We start from the raw sequence: 16,409 nt of genomic DNA, 5'->3' as shown, positions 1-16,409 counted from the left end.
CAGACATTTCTATCAAATTTTCAGTCACATCTAGGAACATGTATTTGATATACGGTTTTCAAAATTTACGGATAAGAGAGTACAGAGATAACATCTGGGATATTTTTGCTTTTCAGATGTACTCATTGTACTAAAATTATAGAAGTTCTCAAGTATTTTTTATGATCTTTGTTCATAGAACTGTAGAATGATTTGGGTTGGAAGGAGCCATATAATGACATCTACTCCAACCCCGTGCAGTGAGTAGGGACATCTTCAACTAGATCAGGTTGCTCACAGCCCCATCCAGCCTGACACTCAACTTTTCCAAGGATGTTGCATATACCACCTTTCAGGGCAACCCTTTCTAGTGTTTCATCACCCTCATCATAAAAGTTTCTTCCTTATCTCTATAATCTGCATCTATCCTCTTGTAGTTCAAAACCTTCACTCTTTGTTCTGTGACTATGGGCCCTATTAGATAGTCTGCCAGTCTTTTTTATAAGCTCCTATTAAGTATTGAAAGGGCACAGTTTGTGTTCCAGGGCTTACTTTTCAGGTGTTGGTGGGGTGTATGTGCGTATTCATTTTTCTCAAGAAATTTCTCAGAGAGAGAATGTGTGTCTTTACAGTCAGCTGTCATGTATTCACCAAGCTGCCATCATCAGAATTAGCTCTTCCACAGTTGCTGTCACTTGGGAACAATAAAGGCATTTCATTTAAGGAACAAAAACTTGAGGATAAATCAGGACACTGCAAAGTATGCTATTTAATGGTAGTCTGGTACTATGCAGTAAAAGCAATTTAACTTCAGAAATTTGACAGTAAGGGGAAAACTGTAATAACTTAACCAGGGAAGACACAATTTGTTCTTCTGCTCAGACAGTGTGATAATGAGTTATCCAATTGTTTGATGAGAATGAGGGGGGGAAAAAATTACCAACACCCTTTGTAATTTTTTTTTTTTTTTCAGTTTAAAATTGAAAAAATAATAAAAGAAAAAGAAGAGCTGTTAAAGGTGACTTCTGTTCTGGAAAAGGAAACGACACAACTCAGAGATCAAGTTGAACAACTGGAAAAAGAACTTAACCATGAAAAGCAGAGATGTGAGCAGCTGCAAACAGAGCAAAAGGTTAGTTGTTTAACTGATTATAGCTGACTCAAAATGCCTGTATTACTGCTTTTTCAAGAACCAGTCAAACTGTGTGAAAATCAGCTATCAAAACCCCTCAGCAGTTAGACAGACATTTACACTAGAATAGGTCAGTTCCTATTAACCTCCTGCCACTATTCCTTTAATGTGGTAAAATGGCTAAAATATTTAAGGCTTTTGGTACCAGGCTTGGTAAGATAATCGATGACAACTGTTACCAGATGTTTGATATTTAACTGTGGAATTCATAGTGGAAAGTAGTTGATAATTTAAAGTTTGCTTAGATTAATTTAAAATGGAGGAAAGCTTTTCAAAAAAAGCTCTCCTTAGGGAATAATTGCATAGAAGACAGGCTACTGAAAATTGTAAATATTTTTGGTATAAAAAGCAAAGATCAACAGAGAATACTTCTGCCAAGGTATGTAAAGAGTGAAAAATAGTAACTGACTTCTCTTAAAATATTTCACAATTCAAAGAGAAAAGAAGCATAAACCTAAAAATCTGTTCAAAGTGTTAATTAATAGAGAAAATGTAAATGTAGTCTAATCCAAAGCCAGCTTAATTTGGAATTCTGTAAGTGATATTGAGGAAATCTAATATTATAAAAAGGGCACCAAAAAGTTGGACCTAATCTATTTTTAAGCTGCTGCTTTCTAAAAAACCCAAGTTTTAGGAGAAGATTAAAAACATGTGGGAGGGAGGTGGTGACATGGGCAAATTTGAAGTAATGAAACCTATATAATTTAGCTGTGGACAGCTGTTAACAGACTACTTCTAGTATGTACATGTCAACAGACCTGTGTCATACACCTTTCATAGGAATTTGTTGAGAGAACTTAAAAATGTTAGTGCTTTGTAGTTTACTTTTGAACAGTGAATGCTTGTTTAGAAGAAAGGTTTTTTCTATGAAAGAATTATTTTAATTCAATGTGCCTGGGAGACTTGGCTTAAATCAATGAGAGAAGAATAGAAATTCATGTTTCATGAATTTGCAGATCATAAGTTTGGTGGATAAAAGTGAATGAGCCACACAGATACTTCTCATTGTAACTTGAGGCTCTTATTTAAAAAAACATATTTGGAATATTGTTAGTTCCAATCCATGTTAGCTTTACAATTCCATTTTAGAACAATTAGTGAAATGGGATTTTGACTCTTCTCAAGCAAGGATACAGGTAGACTGTATAGGAACAAAAATGTCTGTCTCAATACTTTCTCACATTTTACAGTGAACTTCTCTAATCCAAAATAGTTTTGCCTCTAACATATCAGAATTTAGCAAATGGAAATTAATTTCAGGAATGTTTGGGTTTGTGTTTTTTTTTCTGTCTCTTTTTGTTCTGCTTTGGATTTGTATTTTCATGAAGAGAGAATGCAGTGTGGCAAACTTTTCACTTATTTTTAGCTACAAATAGATGTCTGATTCAAAGTTGACTAAGCTCTTCACTTGGCTAAAATACAGTGGGGGTTTTCTAACTTAGGCAATTATTTTTTTGTCTCTTAAGACTTCGATGCTGCTGTCTTATTCTGCATTTCTCTGTCCTGTTCTGTTTTTCACTTTTTTAAAAAATGAAACATAAAGCATCTGCTCAGTTGAAAAAGTGTTTGTTTGTGTATATGCACAATGTAAATTAGGTGTTATTCCTGAAAATTAAGTAAATGTCCTACATCTACTAAATCAGGAGCAGTAAGTTAACTTTTTAATCATCAGAAATTTTAATAAGCAGTGCTTTATATGTGTCTCTCTAGTCTTGAAGATGACTTGCTCTCCATTCCTCCCCACCCCAGTGCATGAAATATGACAATGTATCACGGGATTATGCCATTTATGTTTGTTGAGAATGCATACAGTACGCTAATGCATTGATTTAAAAATTCCTGAGCAGCAGTGACACAGCACTCAGTTGGATTTTAGTACCTGGGTTTTATTTTTCTTGTGGCTTGCTTAAAAAATAAAGCATCAACCAAACCCAAAAGTCCAAGCAAAACAACCGCACAAAACACCCCCTCCCCAGCTGAGCACTTACAAACAGGTCCTGACCACAGCCCCCAGATAATCTAGTGCACTTTGTGTGATGTGAATAATTGTTACTGGCAGTAAACCTAAGCAATGCATTAACTTGGATGTTTTTATATTAGACTACAGGGGATAATCTTTGAAGTGATAAGTAATCAGAATGTATTTGTATTTCTTTTAACAGCAGAATTTTCACAGATGCTTAGTGTGAGCAAGGTTGTTTTGGCTTGGCTTATGGGTTTTTTACCTTTTGAGTGGTTGTTTTAATCATGCATCATGGTTATTTTCTTTTTTATTTCTTCTTTTATTTTCTTCTTTTATTTCTACTTCTCTTTTTTCATATGCACGTGAATTATTAGTTATGCTCTACAAACCTTTAATGCATAAATAAGTAAAAAGTTAGTGATGGATTTAAAAATTGTATTTTTAAAAATATTTAACTTCGGTAAAGGTTTAACTCTTTTGAATTCTACTTAAAAAAATCTTACAATATACTGTTATATTAGTCTAATGAACAACAATTAATAAAACAAAATAGCCTATATAAGAAAATATAATTCCTGTATTTATGAGATGTCATTGCCTTTGTAGCTTAAGGCAGCTATAACTGATAAAAAATTATTTCTGTTAAAAGTAAAGCTAAGTTAAATTGAACCTGTGTGCAGTCTCTTACTTGTTTTTTTTTCTTGTTTGTTTTTGTAAATACTTCTATCAGGAAGTGCACAGTATATTTCTGCTTGTGCAAAAGGCTCTCAAAAAACCCACAGTAGTACAAAGCACTGTGTTTAAAGGGCAGTAATGCATGTGGCAAGGTAGTGTATGTGTCTGTACAGACACATGTATTTGATCCTAATTGACTGCAGAACTCTACATGCTGTCAGTGTATTGGCAGCTAATATTTACTTACTACATTTGTATTGCAATGAGGGAGCCCTGGAGTTATGAACCCCTGGATATATAGTACTTGGCAATCTGCCTAATTTCTAAAAATCTTAGTTTCTTCAGAGAAAGTAATATGGGCATCTTAGATCATGTATTTTTATCTTTTGATCAAATCCATTGTTAAGCTATGTTATGTTTTTGTAATTGAATTAAACAGAATGTGGATGATGTGGTTAGGAGTTGTAGTACATAACTTACTTTACTTTGGTGAAGCATAACAAATAGAAGATGGGAAAGCTCCAAGCTCCTAAAACGAAAATGTTTCCTTAAAAAACAGTTCTCTTTGAATCCCCTCTTTATTAATATTTATTCATATGCCTTTAGACTATTTTATTATTTTTGGTGTTGATTTTTATTAGTACTTTATTTTATATAGAAATAGCTCAGAAATAGTTTGGATCATTGAGAAGTTCTTCTGTAGAAGCATTGCTTTCTTAAAATAGCCAGGATAGTTGTAGACATGACAGTGCCACAGCTAATCCCAGTTAGTGCTTCCCTGCTACTCCTGATTGAATAATGTCTCTTTACATTTTGTTACTCTTACAGAATTTTGGTCAGTGGAACTGGTGTCTTCTCCATCTGCTTTTTGTCAATTGGGGTATTTTGTAAGTGGTTGGGGAAAATACTAGGAAGAGATAAGCTAAAGGTAGATCAATCTTTTAAGGACACAGCATACTGAACAATCTATTCAGGTGTAACACAATCAGTTATCCATGAAGCTTGACTGTTGGGCTCTATGCATGTTTTCAGGTATTGAAAAGATTCCCATTTTTCGAGTTTTACAAATAGAGTTCCTGTGTTTGTGGCACTTGAAATAAATGTCTGCAGTGGACTACAGACTTTGGTTGCCCTTGCTGTTCAGGAGATAAACAGTTTTGTGTTGCCTTCTTACAAGGTAGCCATGTCATTTCCTGCCAGAGGTAGGAGGAATAAATGCATTCAAGACATAAAATCATAAGGTGCTATTAGAGTTCTTGAAACATATTTGCATGTTACATGTTATTGCACTGTAAGTCACTACTTGTCCCTAAAGGCTTTCGGTTTTTTAGATTTGGTTAATTTTTTTAGTGCTTTATCATATTAATAAAAAAGATTTGTGTTCAACACATGAATGATTCTGCAGACATTTTTTTTTCTTGTTGTCGTTACCACCATCACAGAAAAAAAATAAATATTTGCAAGGCACACAGTTAGACATTAGTCAGTGTTTGCACTCACAGGGAACATGCTCTCCAGCCCCACTTTTTTAGTGTGTACTTATGGTTTATTACCACTAAGTTGTGTTAATAACCCCACCCTGGCAAGGCTTGAGATATTGTAAGATGAGGAACAAATTCAGTCTTTTTTTCTTTTAGGTTAATCTTTTTCCTCTTATCCAAGACCTGCTTAATGCAGTGTGTAGTTGTACTGACAAAATCAGTGTAGAGAGGGTGTAAGTGGGCTTTCCTTTTCCTGCCCTCAGCATGAAAATTTTCTGCCCCCCCTTTTTGCCTTTTGAAAAAGGCTTGCCATAGGCTTGCTATATTTTCAGTTAGAGGAAAACATAGTATTCCTTTTCAGCAGTTTTCATGTCATTTAAACCATTCCTACTTTTTTTTTCCCCCAGATGACATTAAAATGGTTCTTACTGAGTGTGAAGATTTAACTTAATCTGTTACTACTCTATGTGGGAATTGAGAGTAAATGCGAAATTATTGGAAACATTTCAGAAATGTCACATCTTTTTCTTACCACCTTCTGTTAGTGTTTCAGAGTTAATCTGTATTTACTAGGGTGGTGTTCCCTGGTAGCATACTTTTACTTAGGATCATGCTATATATATACCTTGCAACTCTAGCAATATAACACTGTTAAAATAATGATGTAGCTACATGCTATGATTATTTTTTAAGAAGATGGCACATTATACATGGTTACCAGAACTGTTTCAGGTTGCTTTTAATATTTCAACTTTTCCTTTGGTTTACTTTTGTAAACTGGTACGTAATCAGTGTGTTGAATAACATTATTATGTTGCTTTTAGCTGAATATGTTTTGCTTTTTCCAAAATTGAGGGAAACAAACTTAAAAAGAAAAAAGAACAAAAGCTTAGTATGTTTTTATTTAGAAAGCAACAATATAAGTATCTCTAATCTCTATTTTTGACATTATAAACATAAAATGTATAGAGCTTTGTACATAATAAGAATGCTTGCTTTTTGATCTTTGTATTTTGTGTATGCTTAAACTGTGGAAGGTCTGTGGCAGCAGTGCACTTCCCTACTGTTTTAAGATTCAGTATTACTGTGCTGAAGAAGAGAAGCATGTAGTAGTCATTGTGTGTCTTTCATTGGTCATTCCTTTGATATTCTGCAACCATTCAATTTTGTGAATACTGGTTTTGTGCTCTTGCAGAGAGCAGAGCTTGCAGAAGATGCTTTTGCAGTCATTGGTCTCCCTCTAGTGGGAAGAAGGCACTTCTGAACTGATTGCTTTAACGTTACAGTGGTGACAAGTCATACTCCTCTGGCAGTAGTTTCTGAGTTTAGCTTGAGTCAGAAGCAATGAATTTGAAGACTGCCTGTTCATCCTTTGATCTTGTGAACGTTTGCATAGTGTTGCTGTTATGATGCTGGCATAAATTGAGGCAGAAGTGAATTTACTGACTTGATAAACTTGTTCTTTCATGCTTTTTGTAAATTTAGTTTTCCATTTAACTTCTTAAAAGTGGGCTTATTTATCTGTCTGATGGGAAATTTTAATAAGGCATATGTGTAAATTCACATTCTGCTGACAGGTTCTACCTGCACAGTAGCTTTATTTATTGGAGAACTTTATTCAAATATCAGGGATTCATTTAAGCTGGCTTTCAATGTCATTTAATGAGGAGAGTTTCTCTGTTTAGATGGTGAAAAAACCATCCACTGTTGTGCAGTGTGGTATGTCAGCAGTATGAGTAAGCAGCACAAGTGCCCAGTTTGGCCTGTGTGCATAGAAGTAAGTGAATCAATTGTTTTTTCAGTCTCTCTTTAGACCAGTCTCTGTTCATGTGTGCTGCATGTGTGAAAATCTGATGGTCAGGAAGATGCATTGTTTTAGGAAAAAAATCCCCCAAAATTAAGTAACAACAAACGGTCCAAAAGGCAAAAACCCAAACAGCAACCAAAAAACTGCCCCCCAGCTCAAAAAGCAAACCTCCCCGCAGTTTCATTTAATTTTTAGACACAAATTAAACACTGGATTTGCTCAGGTTGGTACCAGCAATTACAGCACTCTTGGGTACAATAAACATAATATGAAAAGAAAACCCTGTTTCATGTTTTTTTTGACTGTTCTGTATATTAATATTTCTTGAACTGGGCAATTGAAAATTATTTCACTGGAAAATTAAATAGTAAATTGAGATATTTTACAATTCAAATTATGTATTAATGAAAATGATTTTGCAAAATCAATAGCTTGTAGTGAAATTATAACATGTTTTAAGAAATGAAAATCCTGACATGTAAGTACATGCTGCAAAATCATAGTGTGTGTAAATGCTTCAGCTGCCTCCTGCAAAAACTTACGTTTGTAATTTTCACGACAGTAATTGAGTGACTGATGTAACTTAGATGAACTCTTACAGACTTAGACCTTACTGTTGTAGTTTTGATCACTTTTATGATGTTAGTTAAAGTACTACCTCTGTGACATCTTAGATTTTTGAAATAGACTGTCTGCACTGTTTTTTAGAGCAGTATTTCTATTACAAGTCATGAGGATAAAAGCTTAATGCCATTGAGTGTATTTGGACTTGGTTTTCTGTTTTACTTAACTGAATACTTAAATTTTTTTTAGAAAGAAAAATTAAAACTTGAGGTTTCCTTTCAGAACTTCCATGTTGTGTTATGGGCAGATTTTGCACTGGCTGCAATGGTGCTATGTTGTGTTCATCATTTAAAGGACTCAGAGGTCCTTTAAACAGAGTATGATGTCAGCCAAGTGTTCCACATGATTCTGTTGGAACTGCTGATGTCAGTGGGATAAAGAAAAGGGTCCCACAGATAATTGATCTAAACCCTCTAAATTCTCTAGTATATCAAGGATAAGGGTTCCTCTGACATTAAATTACATCCAGATAAATCAATCCAGCTGAAAGGCGGTGCTGCTTTGTTTGTTTGTTTGTTTTAGATTTTTGTTTTTAAATAGATTGCCTTGTATTTAGTGATTTGACCTCTTCAGTGTGAGCTGCATAGCTCATTTTTAACTTTTTACCCTCCTTTCATTACAGTGTATGCGTTCTCTAAAAAGTAAAAAAAGGCTGCAGATACTAGCAGTTAATCAAAGGTGAATGCTTTAGGTGTGGGATGATTTTGAAAAGGTTGGTAGGGAGTTCTACATATTATGGAAAGGGAAGATGAAGCATAAAAAGCCGTGCTGACCATTGCCATACTGCAAGGTGTCATGTCTGGAAATAGTCTTGGATTGTATTTTTCAAGTATTTTATTTTGTCTGCTGTATCTCTTTCTACCTTCAGTATGTTTGAAAAACGTGTTGTATGTGCTAAACATAGGAAGGGATATCTGTACCATTCCATTAACTACACTGTGCTCAGCAATGTTTTACTGCTGTTGTAAAAATCCATTAGAAGTAAGAAATAAGTAGGGAAAGCGTGCTGTTCTTCATTGTTGAAAGTGTGGATTTTTGCCATGATTTTCTTTTATGAGAATTTGGCTGTTCCATTCTCACATGAAAGATTATTATTCCTTTTGCAGCCGGAATTTATTTATTAAATGGATTTTAAGCGTGTTTCAAGGATAAACCCAGGCATGATCTTTGCATATCCTTTAGGTAGAGCTTATAATAGCTTTATGAGGACAGTGTTGCATGAAGTTACAATAAAATTATTTAAAAAATAATCAGTCTTAAATCTTCTGCCATTTTAGAATAGAAGTAAAGATTTTGGAACCCCCATATTCTTGTTCCCTATTTGAAGGTACATCAGGATTTTCAAAGTGGAATTTTGATTCTAGGGAAATTCACCTGAAAACTCATTGAATTTTTGTCATTGTTTCATTTTACTAATGAGACTCCTAGTAATTTTTGTTTTGATAACTTCTTTTGCAGCAGTAAAGCTGGTTTAAGTATTTTCTGGTTGCTTACTCTTGACCCTTGTGGTGCAGTTGCTTCCCACTTCCACCCTTATTGCTGTTGCAGTTCTAGGGAAGGAGATGGGGGACCTGCATTTATCCATAACTGGATAAAAAAATAACTTTAAAATTGTTGGGTGTTTTTAAACCAGTTCATTAAAATGATTCGTGCTCTTTCGGTGCTTTTTTTATTCCTCTGTTAAGAAGGTGTATATATTTTTATATACAATATATAATTTATATATATTGGTACTTGTACCAGATAAGATAAATGAATTAAAGCAATGATTACAGAAAGTAATTATCTTTCTTGTAAGAGGGGTTGTACATTTAGTTGATGTGTTTATTATATTCTTCCCCTTTAGATTCCTTCTAAACACAGTTGACTTTACCTGTAAAATAGTCTAAGAGTGCTCATTTTAAATTTTACAGGTTTTGAAACCACTGTAACCAGTGTATGGGACTAGGGATTGCTGCATCCAAATTGAATTGCTAAGAATTCTGTAAAATAACAAGTCCTCTCTAAAAATTAATCCTTTTTTTTTTTTCTTTAAAAACTGTAGACTTTAGTTGTATCTAAACAAGTTTATTAGGTGAGAATCTGTTAAGTATGGAACTTTTACATTTTAGTACCATGTCCCTTTAGAATAACTAGCAAAGCAGCATCAATTGTAATGCTGTTTGTGGAGAGAATTTTTTTTCAGGCTATTAATGCCTTTTAATATATGTTACCTTTGGCAGCCTGTTTGAACTGTTTGTACAGTTTGTATATATAATGTATCAGATTAAATTCTTTTGAAGGCACTTGGGTTACAACAGTTACAGTTATACCGAAGTGGTGTTTAGAGAAAACACAGATATGCATTGAAATAGACTTTTTACTATACTAGGCTTTCAAAACAGGGGCAAGTAATTAGTCTCCACTGCACTAGGGGAGGACAAGCAGTTACAGAGTGTGTTGTTGCTGTTGGTTATATAGCAAGTTTTACTTGGAATACTGATGTTAATTAAAATATCCTGCCCTTGTTACACCAAGTATGTATATTTTTGGTTGCAGGAAACTGATAGCTCTTCAAAAATAAAGACCTTATGAAAGTTGTGGGTTATCTTCTCCAATGCTGTTTTTTTTTAAAAAATGGCACATTCATGATCCCTTGAGTTGTTTTTTTGTTTTTTTTTATATTAGGACATAAGAAAGCCATTTAGAGTTTAAATAGTTGCAATATATTAGTCCTTTTCTTTTATATAGTGTATATAACAAAAATTAAAATCTACATGCTGGTTTAGTGTGTAGCAAGTGAGTGAGTCATCAGATACATTTGCCACTCCTCAATTCAATACTGCCAACCCCTCAAACCTCCCCCCCAAAAAATCATAATGCTCAAACTTCTGTTTAGTTGCTTGTAAAAGTGGGGCTTAATTATACTTGTGAACAGTGTATCTTGACAATTAATGACTACAAACAGTCCTCATTATATTTTATTGTACTTAAAACATTGTTTGTTAGGTTGGAATTTGGCCAGTAGGGGTTCTTCATAAAGTCTGGTTGATGTGTTTCTCTTGATGTAACAGTACAGTCTTGTTATTTCAGGGCATTGAGCTTTGTTTAAAAATGAATAGATAAAGTAGTGCTTTAATCTTCCAAATCTAGGTCAGAAAGACAACTTGTACCTTAGTTGTCTTTACTCAAGCACTCCTAAGTCATGCTGTAGTGAGGTATGTTGGTCAGTCTGTCTTGACATTGTTTTCCACTTTCATTCATATCACTGTCGTGGTTGATAACAAGCTGAGCTTTATCATGTTTTGATATAAGAAAAAAATGGCATATTATCTCAGTATGTGTCACCTACTTTAGTGTTACGTATTTTTTTTTTTTTTTTTTTCAAGATGTTGAAAAAAACCATTTTCAGGCTTTTTTAAGATAGCCTGACTTCAAATGGATGTTTTGCAGTGGTGGAGATGGCATTCAGCTGTTCACTGCCTTAGAACAGTATGGACATTACTGTAATTAGATAATGAATGCATGCAATAGTTAAAGTAGTTTCCCATCTTGTATTTGTCAGTTTTCTGACAAAGGCATCCATTTTGGGTATTGTCATTGTCCTCTGTTTCAGCTTCCAATATCTAAGACATAAATCCCACAATGGTTGCATGAGCTTCCTTGAGCTTTGTGAGACCTTCTATATGTTCTAGCTAGGAGAATGTCATGTAGTAACCAGCTCTAAATCACAATTTTGTTTTGTTTTATTTATCCTTTGGCCTGTCTTTCCTATGGCTTGCTTCTTTAGTGTAACTGTCTGGAAGAAAAGTAAGCTCTTCTTTTAAAGTAAAAGTAGGTGCAAAGAGGAATAAAAGTTCTTTGTTTTCTAAGCTACACAGTCAGTGGTTTGTTTGCCAAATATAAATAGGCAGAAGATAGGAAATAATGTGTTTATCTTGTACTATGAAGTCTTTGGTATGCTCTGAGTAACTGAATGTTTGCACCCAAACAGACTCCTTATTGAGTTCTTATTAATATATGAACTGCAAAGCAATATTCAATATATATTTATTTATGTGTACGTGAAATGGGTTTGTTATACATTTTAAGGAAGAGAAGAAATTTAATGGCCATATTTTGGCAATAATTCAAACAGCATGTTTTACTTCTGAAGAATCACATTCTTAAATGACATGTATTTGCATTTTTTTTAAAGGATAATATTCAAACATCAGAAGCTTTTAAAAGGGAAAATAATGATTTGAAGAAGAAGCATGATGAGGCTGCTTCAAAAGTTCTCCAGCTTGAAGAAGATATCATGACTGTTACTCAGAAAGCCATTGCAAAAGAAACGGAGTTAGACAGGTACTTAGACTTTTGTTCCTTACCTTCCTTATTTTAAATTTTTTTTCCCCAAGGTGTTTTTTTATACTAACAAATTATGTGTGGATTTTCTGTATTAATAGTTCTCTACCATTAATTTTTCAATGTTTTAGTCTGAAGGATAAACTGAAGAAAGTGATGCTTGAGAAGGAGCAACTTGAATGTGTGTTAAAGACAGAAAAGGATGAAAAAGAACTTTATAAGGTAATTTTATTACTTGTACCTGTATACACTGGAATGAAGTGGTTTGAAATAAAGGTAATAATGTTTTATGGAGAAGCCTAATAAATTGAATTTGTTAAGGAAAAAAGGAAATGGGTAACTTCTGTGAACATATCCTTAAGATAGTTATAGATGTTCTCATATAAAAATGAATGAGCAAAACAGCATCTGAATTCAACCATGGTATAAAAAGGTCTTTAAGAAGGAGAATCAATCACCAAATTGTTAAAGCTCAGACACAGTAACAAAAAATAATAGATTCCAGTGAGAAAATTCTTTAGTTATACAGTGCATCACCCAGTAACTCATCATCTTTAACAGACTTTTTCACAACTAAAATACTTCTTAGTCATTCAACTTCTCTCTGCAGACTTTGTTTTCTAAATCCCTTTTCTTGAGCCTTGTGTATAGCACTGAGAAGCTTTAGGAGGTTCTCTATTGCATTGGTTTTTACTAGCTTGGCTGATTTCTTTTGCTGGTATTGAGATACACCCATATATAGAATATAATACACTGCCAGCCTTCCTGCCCCCAAAGCAGAAAAAACTTGAAATCCTTAGGTTGTGTGAAACAGATCAAGTGTATTTAAAAGATTATTTCTGTTCCTAGATTATAAAATTTCAAAGCATCTTTTACAAGCATGGAATCCCTTTGTAAATAACACAGATCTTCTGGTCTGAGTGGAAAACACTTGAGTTTTGCATTATTGTAGGTAGAGTTGTTGAAAGTAGTTTGCTGTCATTGAAAATTAATTTTCCTGATGTAGACTTGCTTGCTTAGGTAACTGTGGGCAGTTACTGGTAGAAGTTTAACTTTTCTTTAGTTTTCTTCGAGTAATTTCTCTCTTGCTAGTTCTTAGTCGTCCAGCATTTGTGAAGAGAGGAGTGAGTCCTGAATAACTTAATTTGATGTGGAGAGAAATTAGGGCTTCAACTTCTAGCTGTAGAGTGGTGCTGTTGTTAGGTGACCATGCTGAAAGAATTCCAGCCAGAAAGTTTGGGCTGGAGGGCAGTGACAATATCAAATGTTTAATTTTTCTCTTTACCAGTTCTAATCTGCCTCAAGTTAGAATATATTAGAATTTAGTGAGCACATAAATAGACAGGTGAACAGTAGTTCTCCTAACGTGGAAGAAGTTTGACATGTTTTAGCATCATTGCAGATACACTTGAAGAATACAGAAATAGAAAACACCAAACTAGTAAAAGAAATCCAGACGTTTAAGAATTTGGATGCAAACAAAGAAAACATGATATCGTATTATAAAGAGGAGGTTGGCAGATTACAGCTCTTAATAGCTGAGAAAGAAAATATGAAGAAAGCTTTTTTGCACTCTTCATCACACAAGGTAAGCAGTACTAATATAATTGGCCTGATGTGAATAAACATATCTATTGTATTTGCTTGGCAAGAGAAAGGAGGCAGTTGAAATTACCAGGGTATAGGCTAATAGGCATGAGGATTATGGTGTTCTCTGTACATGCAGAAAATGGTGAAAAGACTGAGATCTGTTTTGCACCTTTTGAGCTTGTTAAGATCTCACATGATGATTAACTATGTGTGAAAAGGTAATTTTTGAGTTCAGTAAAAGTGGTGTGCTCCTGCGTTGCTTTTAGCTTCATGAAAAAGGAAAGTAGGTTGAGGAAAAAGTTTGTAATGTACCTGTGTTGAGACTGTAGAGGGTGATGGAGAAGAAAAGAGGGGACATAGAATGACTGCTGAAGGGCTTGTTAGATGAATGTACCATCAAGCTACAGTGCTGACTGCAAGCTCTTCAGTGACAGTAGGGTCTCGAAGGAAGAGGTGCCTTACAGCCCTGTGCTTATCAAGCTGTGTGGTATATCAGGAGAGTGAAATTGCTGAAGAACTCATATTTATGCTGTCCATAGTCCACATGGGGTTACTTCAGACTTAGTTTGGGTGCTATGGATGCCTTTATTGGGTTTGTGTTGGTTTTGGTAGTGGAGTGGCTTCTGTGAGAAGCTGCCAGAAGTTTCCCCTGACGCTGCCAGCCACTGCCTGACAGGGCCAATGCCAGCAGTCTGCAAGGTGGACCCACCACTGGCCAAGGCTGAGCCTGTGGGTGATGATGGTAACACCTCTGAGATGACAGACTAAAGGAAGGTGTGGGAGAGGAGAAAACTGAGTGAGAGGAATTGCAGCTGAGAAGAGTGAGAACATGAGAGAAAGAACTCTGCAGACATCAAGGTCAGTGAAGGAGGGGAAAAGGTTCCAGGTGCTGGAGCAAGGATTCCTGTGCAGCCCATGGTTAAGATCATGGTGAGACAGGCTGCCTCCTGGAGGACCTTGTGCTGGAGAAGGTGGATGTGCCTGAAGGAAGCTGTGACTGTGGGAAGCCTACACTGGAGCAGGTTTTTTGGCAGGACCTGTGACCCCACAGGGGACCCATGCTGGAGCTGTCTGTTCTGAAGGATTGCATCCCATGGATGGGATCCTACACTGGAACAGTTAATGCAGAACTGCAGCCTGTGGGATGGATGCACGTTGGAGAAGTTTCTAGAGGAGTGTCTCCCATGGCAGGGACCCCACACTGGAGTAGAGGAGGAGAGTGAGGAGTCCTCCCCCTGAGGAGGAAGGGATAGCAGTGATGTGTGATGAACTGACTGGAGCCTTCATTCTTCATCCTGGCTATGCTGGAGGAGGAGAGGAGACAGAATCTGGGAGTGAAATTGAACCTGAAAAGAGAGGTTGGGGTCTGGATGTGTTAGATTGGTTTTATTTCTCATTATCCTATTCTGATTTGACTGGTTAGATTAATTTAAATTAGATTAATTTTCCCCCCAAGTTGAGTCTGGTTTTGCCCATGACAGTAATTGCTAAGTGATCTCTCCCTATCCTCATGATAACCCACAAGCCTTTTGTTATATTCTTCCCCTTGTCCAGCTGAGGAGGGGAATGGTGGAGTGACTTTGGTGGGCACCTGGCATTCAGCTAGGGTAAACCCACAATAGAATAACCACTGGATGTTTTTTTCTCATGATGTGCATCATCCTGTTCCATTTCATCCAAAAGGAATGCAGTTTCTGTGCCCTGAGGTTGTTTTCTGATCTACGGTGTGATAGGAAATAATGAAATTGACTGGGAGTTTTGCTTTCCAAATGTGCTCTTCATCCATTTTAGAGAGTCAGTTTACATATAGCCTTTGAGGCCAGCATGGGAAAGTCAGATGTGCTGGCATCTTTCTTGTGTATCTTGCCAGTCTTCTCAGAGAAAAGCAACTTGGATCTCCAAAGACTAGAAATTGTTTTAAAGTAATTTGAGTTACGTTTATATTATTTAAGTGGAAAAGTAGTGCTGTTGAGGATGGACATAGAGTTTAAAAAGGGCATATTATCTTGGTTTAAGTTATATCTTATTTTAGTCTCTTTTCTGCTGTTTTGTTTCTGAGTGTGTTAAACTACTACTGTGTTTTATTTTGAAGGGAGTGGATATGTATCAGTACTGAAGCAACCAAACTTTTATGTCATCTATTAATCTTAAAGTGCTTTTGATGTTTCTGGTAGGATCATTAGTAGTTTTATCTCACACTGTGAAACTGCAGATATTTACTGAAATCTGTTACCAGTGTATCATGTGCTGTCAAAATAGCTAGGAGACAGGACTTCAGGGCATTTACTTGTCTATCCATCTTCATAAATTATTACAAAATGTATTAGTATTCCTTTTTTTAAAAAAAAATTAATTTTTTTTGTAATCCTGGCTTTCTCTGAGGAGTGAGAGGCTGGTAGTCCAGCTTGGTCAGTTGGCTCTTGGGTTGCTCTGTGTGCTTAGTACTGCATGCTGCAGCTTGCTCTTCATTACTATGTGTTCTCTCTGGAAAGCTTGTTGTACAAGTGTTTGGGAAATAGAGCTATGAGAAAAATATCCCAAAGCTGCTTTAAAGTGTTTTACATCAGCCAGTTGCAGGCACTGTAAAACCTCTTGCTCTGTTGTTACCTTCAGTGTGTTTCGGTGGGATGAACTTTGCTTCTCTTGCTGGAGTTCTACAGTGATAAGAGCATAGATGTGGAAAACAGTTTGCCTTTATTTCACAGTGAAATAAATTGGCACATCATTGCTGGCAAAGAAGACAAGTGTGGGAAATAGTACTTGTGTACTTGT

General features: G+C 35.5%; 1 protein-coding gene across 11 annotated transcripts in view; it reads left to right on the top strand.

Annotated features, from left to right (window-relative positions):
- TAX1BP1 (Tax1 binding protein 1) overlaps positions 1-16,409 on the top strand; it is a 56,318-nt gene that overhangs the window by 21,718 nt on the left and 18,191 nt on the right. For 6 of the 11 annotated variants that reach the window (XM_086852928.1, XM_086852878.1, XM_086852865.1 and 3 more), the window contains exons 5-8: positions 953-1,111; positions 11,899-12,047; positions 12,179-12,269; positions 13,450-13,635. In XM_086852928.1, the coding sequence (XP_086709054.1) occupies positions 953-1,111; positions 11,899-12,047; positions 12,179-12,269; positions 13,450-13,635 (585 nt within the window). The remainder of the gene's footprint in view (positions 1-952; positions 1,112-11,898; positions 12,048-12,178; positions 12,270-13,449; positions 13,636-16,409) is intronic. The other 5 variants (XM_086852950.1, XM_086852910.1, XM_086852899.1 and 2 more) reach the window with 1 other exon arrangement.

Source organism: Cyanistes caeruleus, chromosome 1 (assembly GCF_971803275.1).
Source record: "Cyanistes caeruleus chromosome 1, bCyaCae1.hap1.1, whole genome shotgun sequence".
NCBI classification, from domain to species: Eukaryota; Metazoa; Chordata; class Aves; order Passeriformes; family Paridae; genus Cyanistes; species Cyanistes caeruleus.
This window is presented reverse-complemented; position numbering and strand designations above follow the sequence as displayed.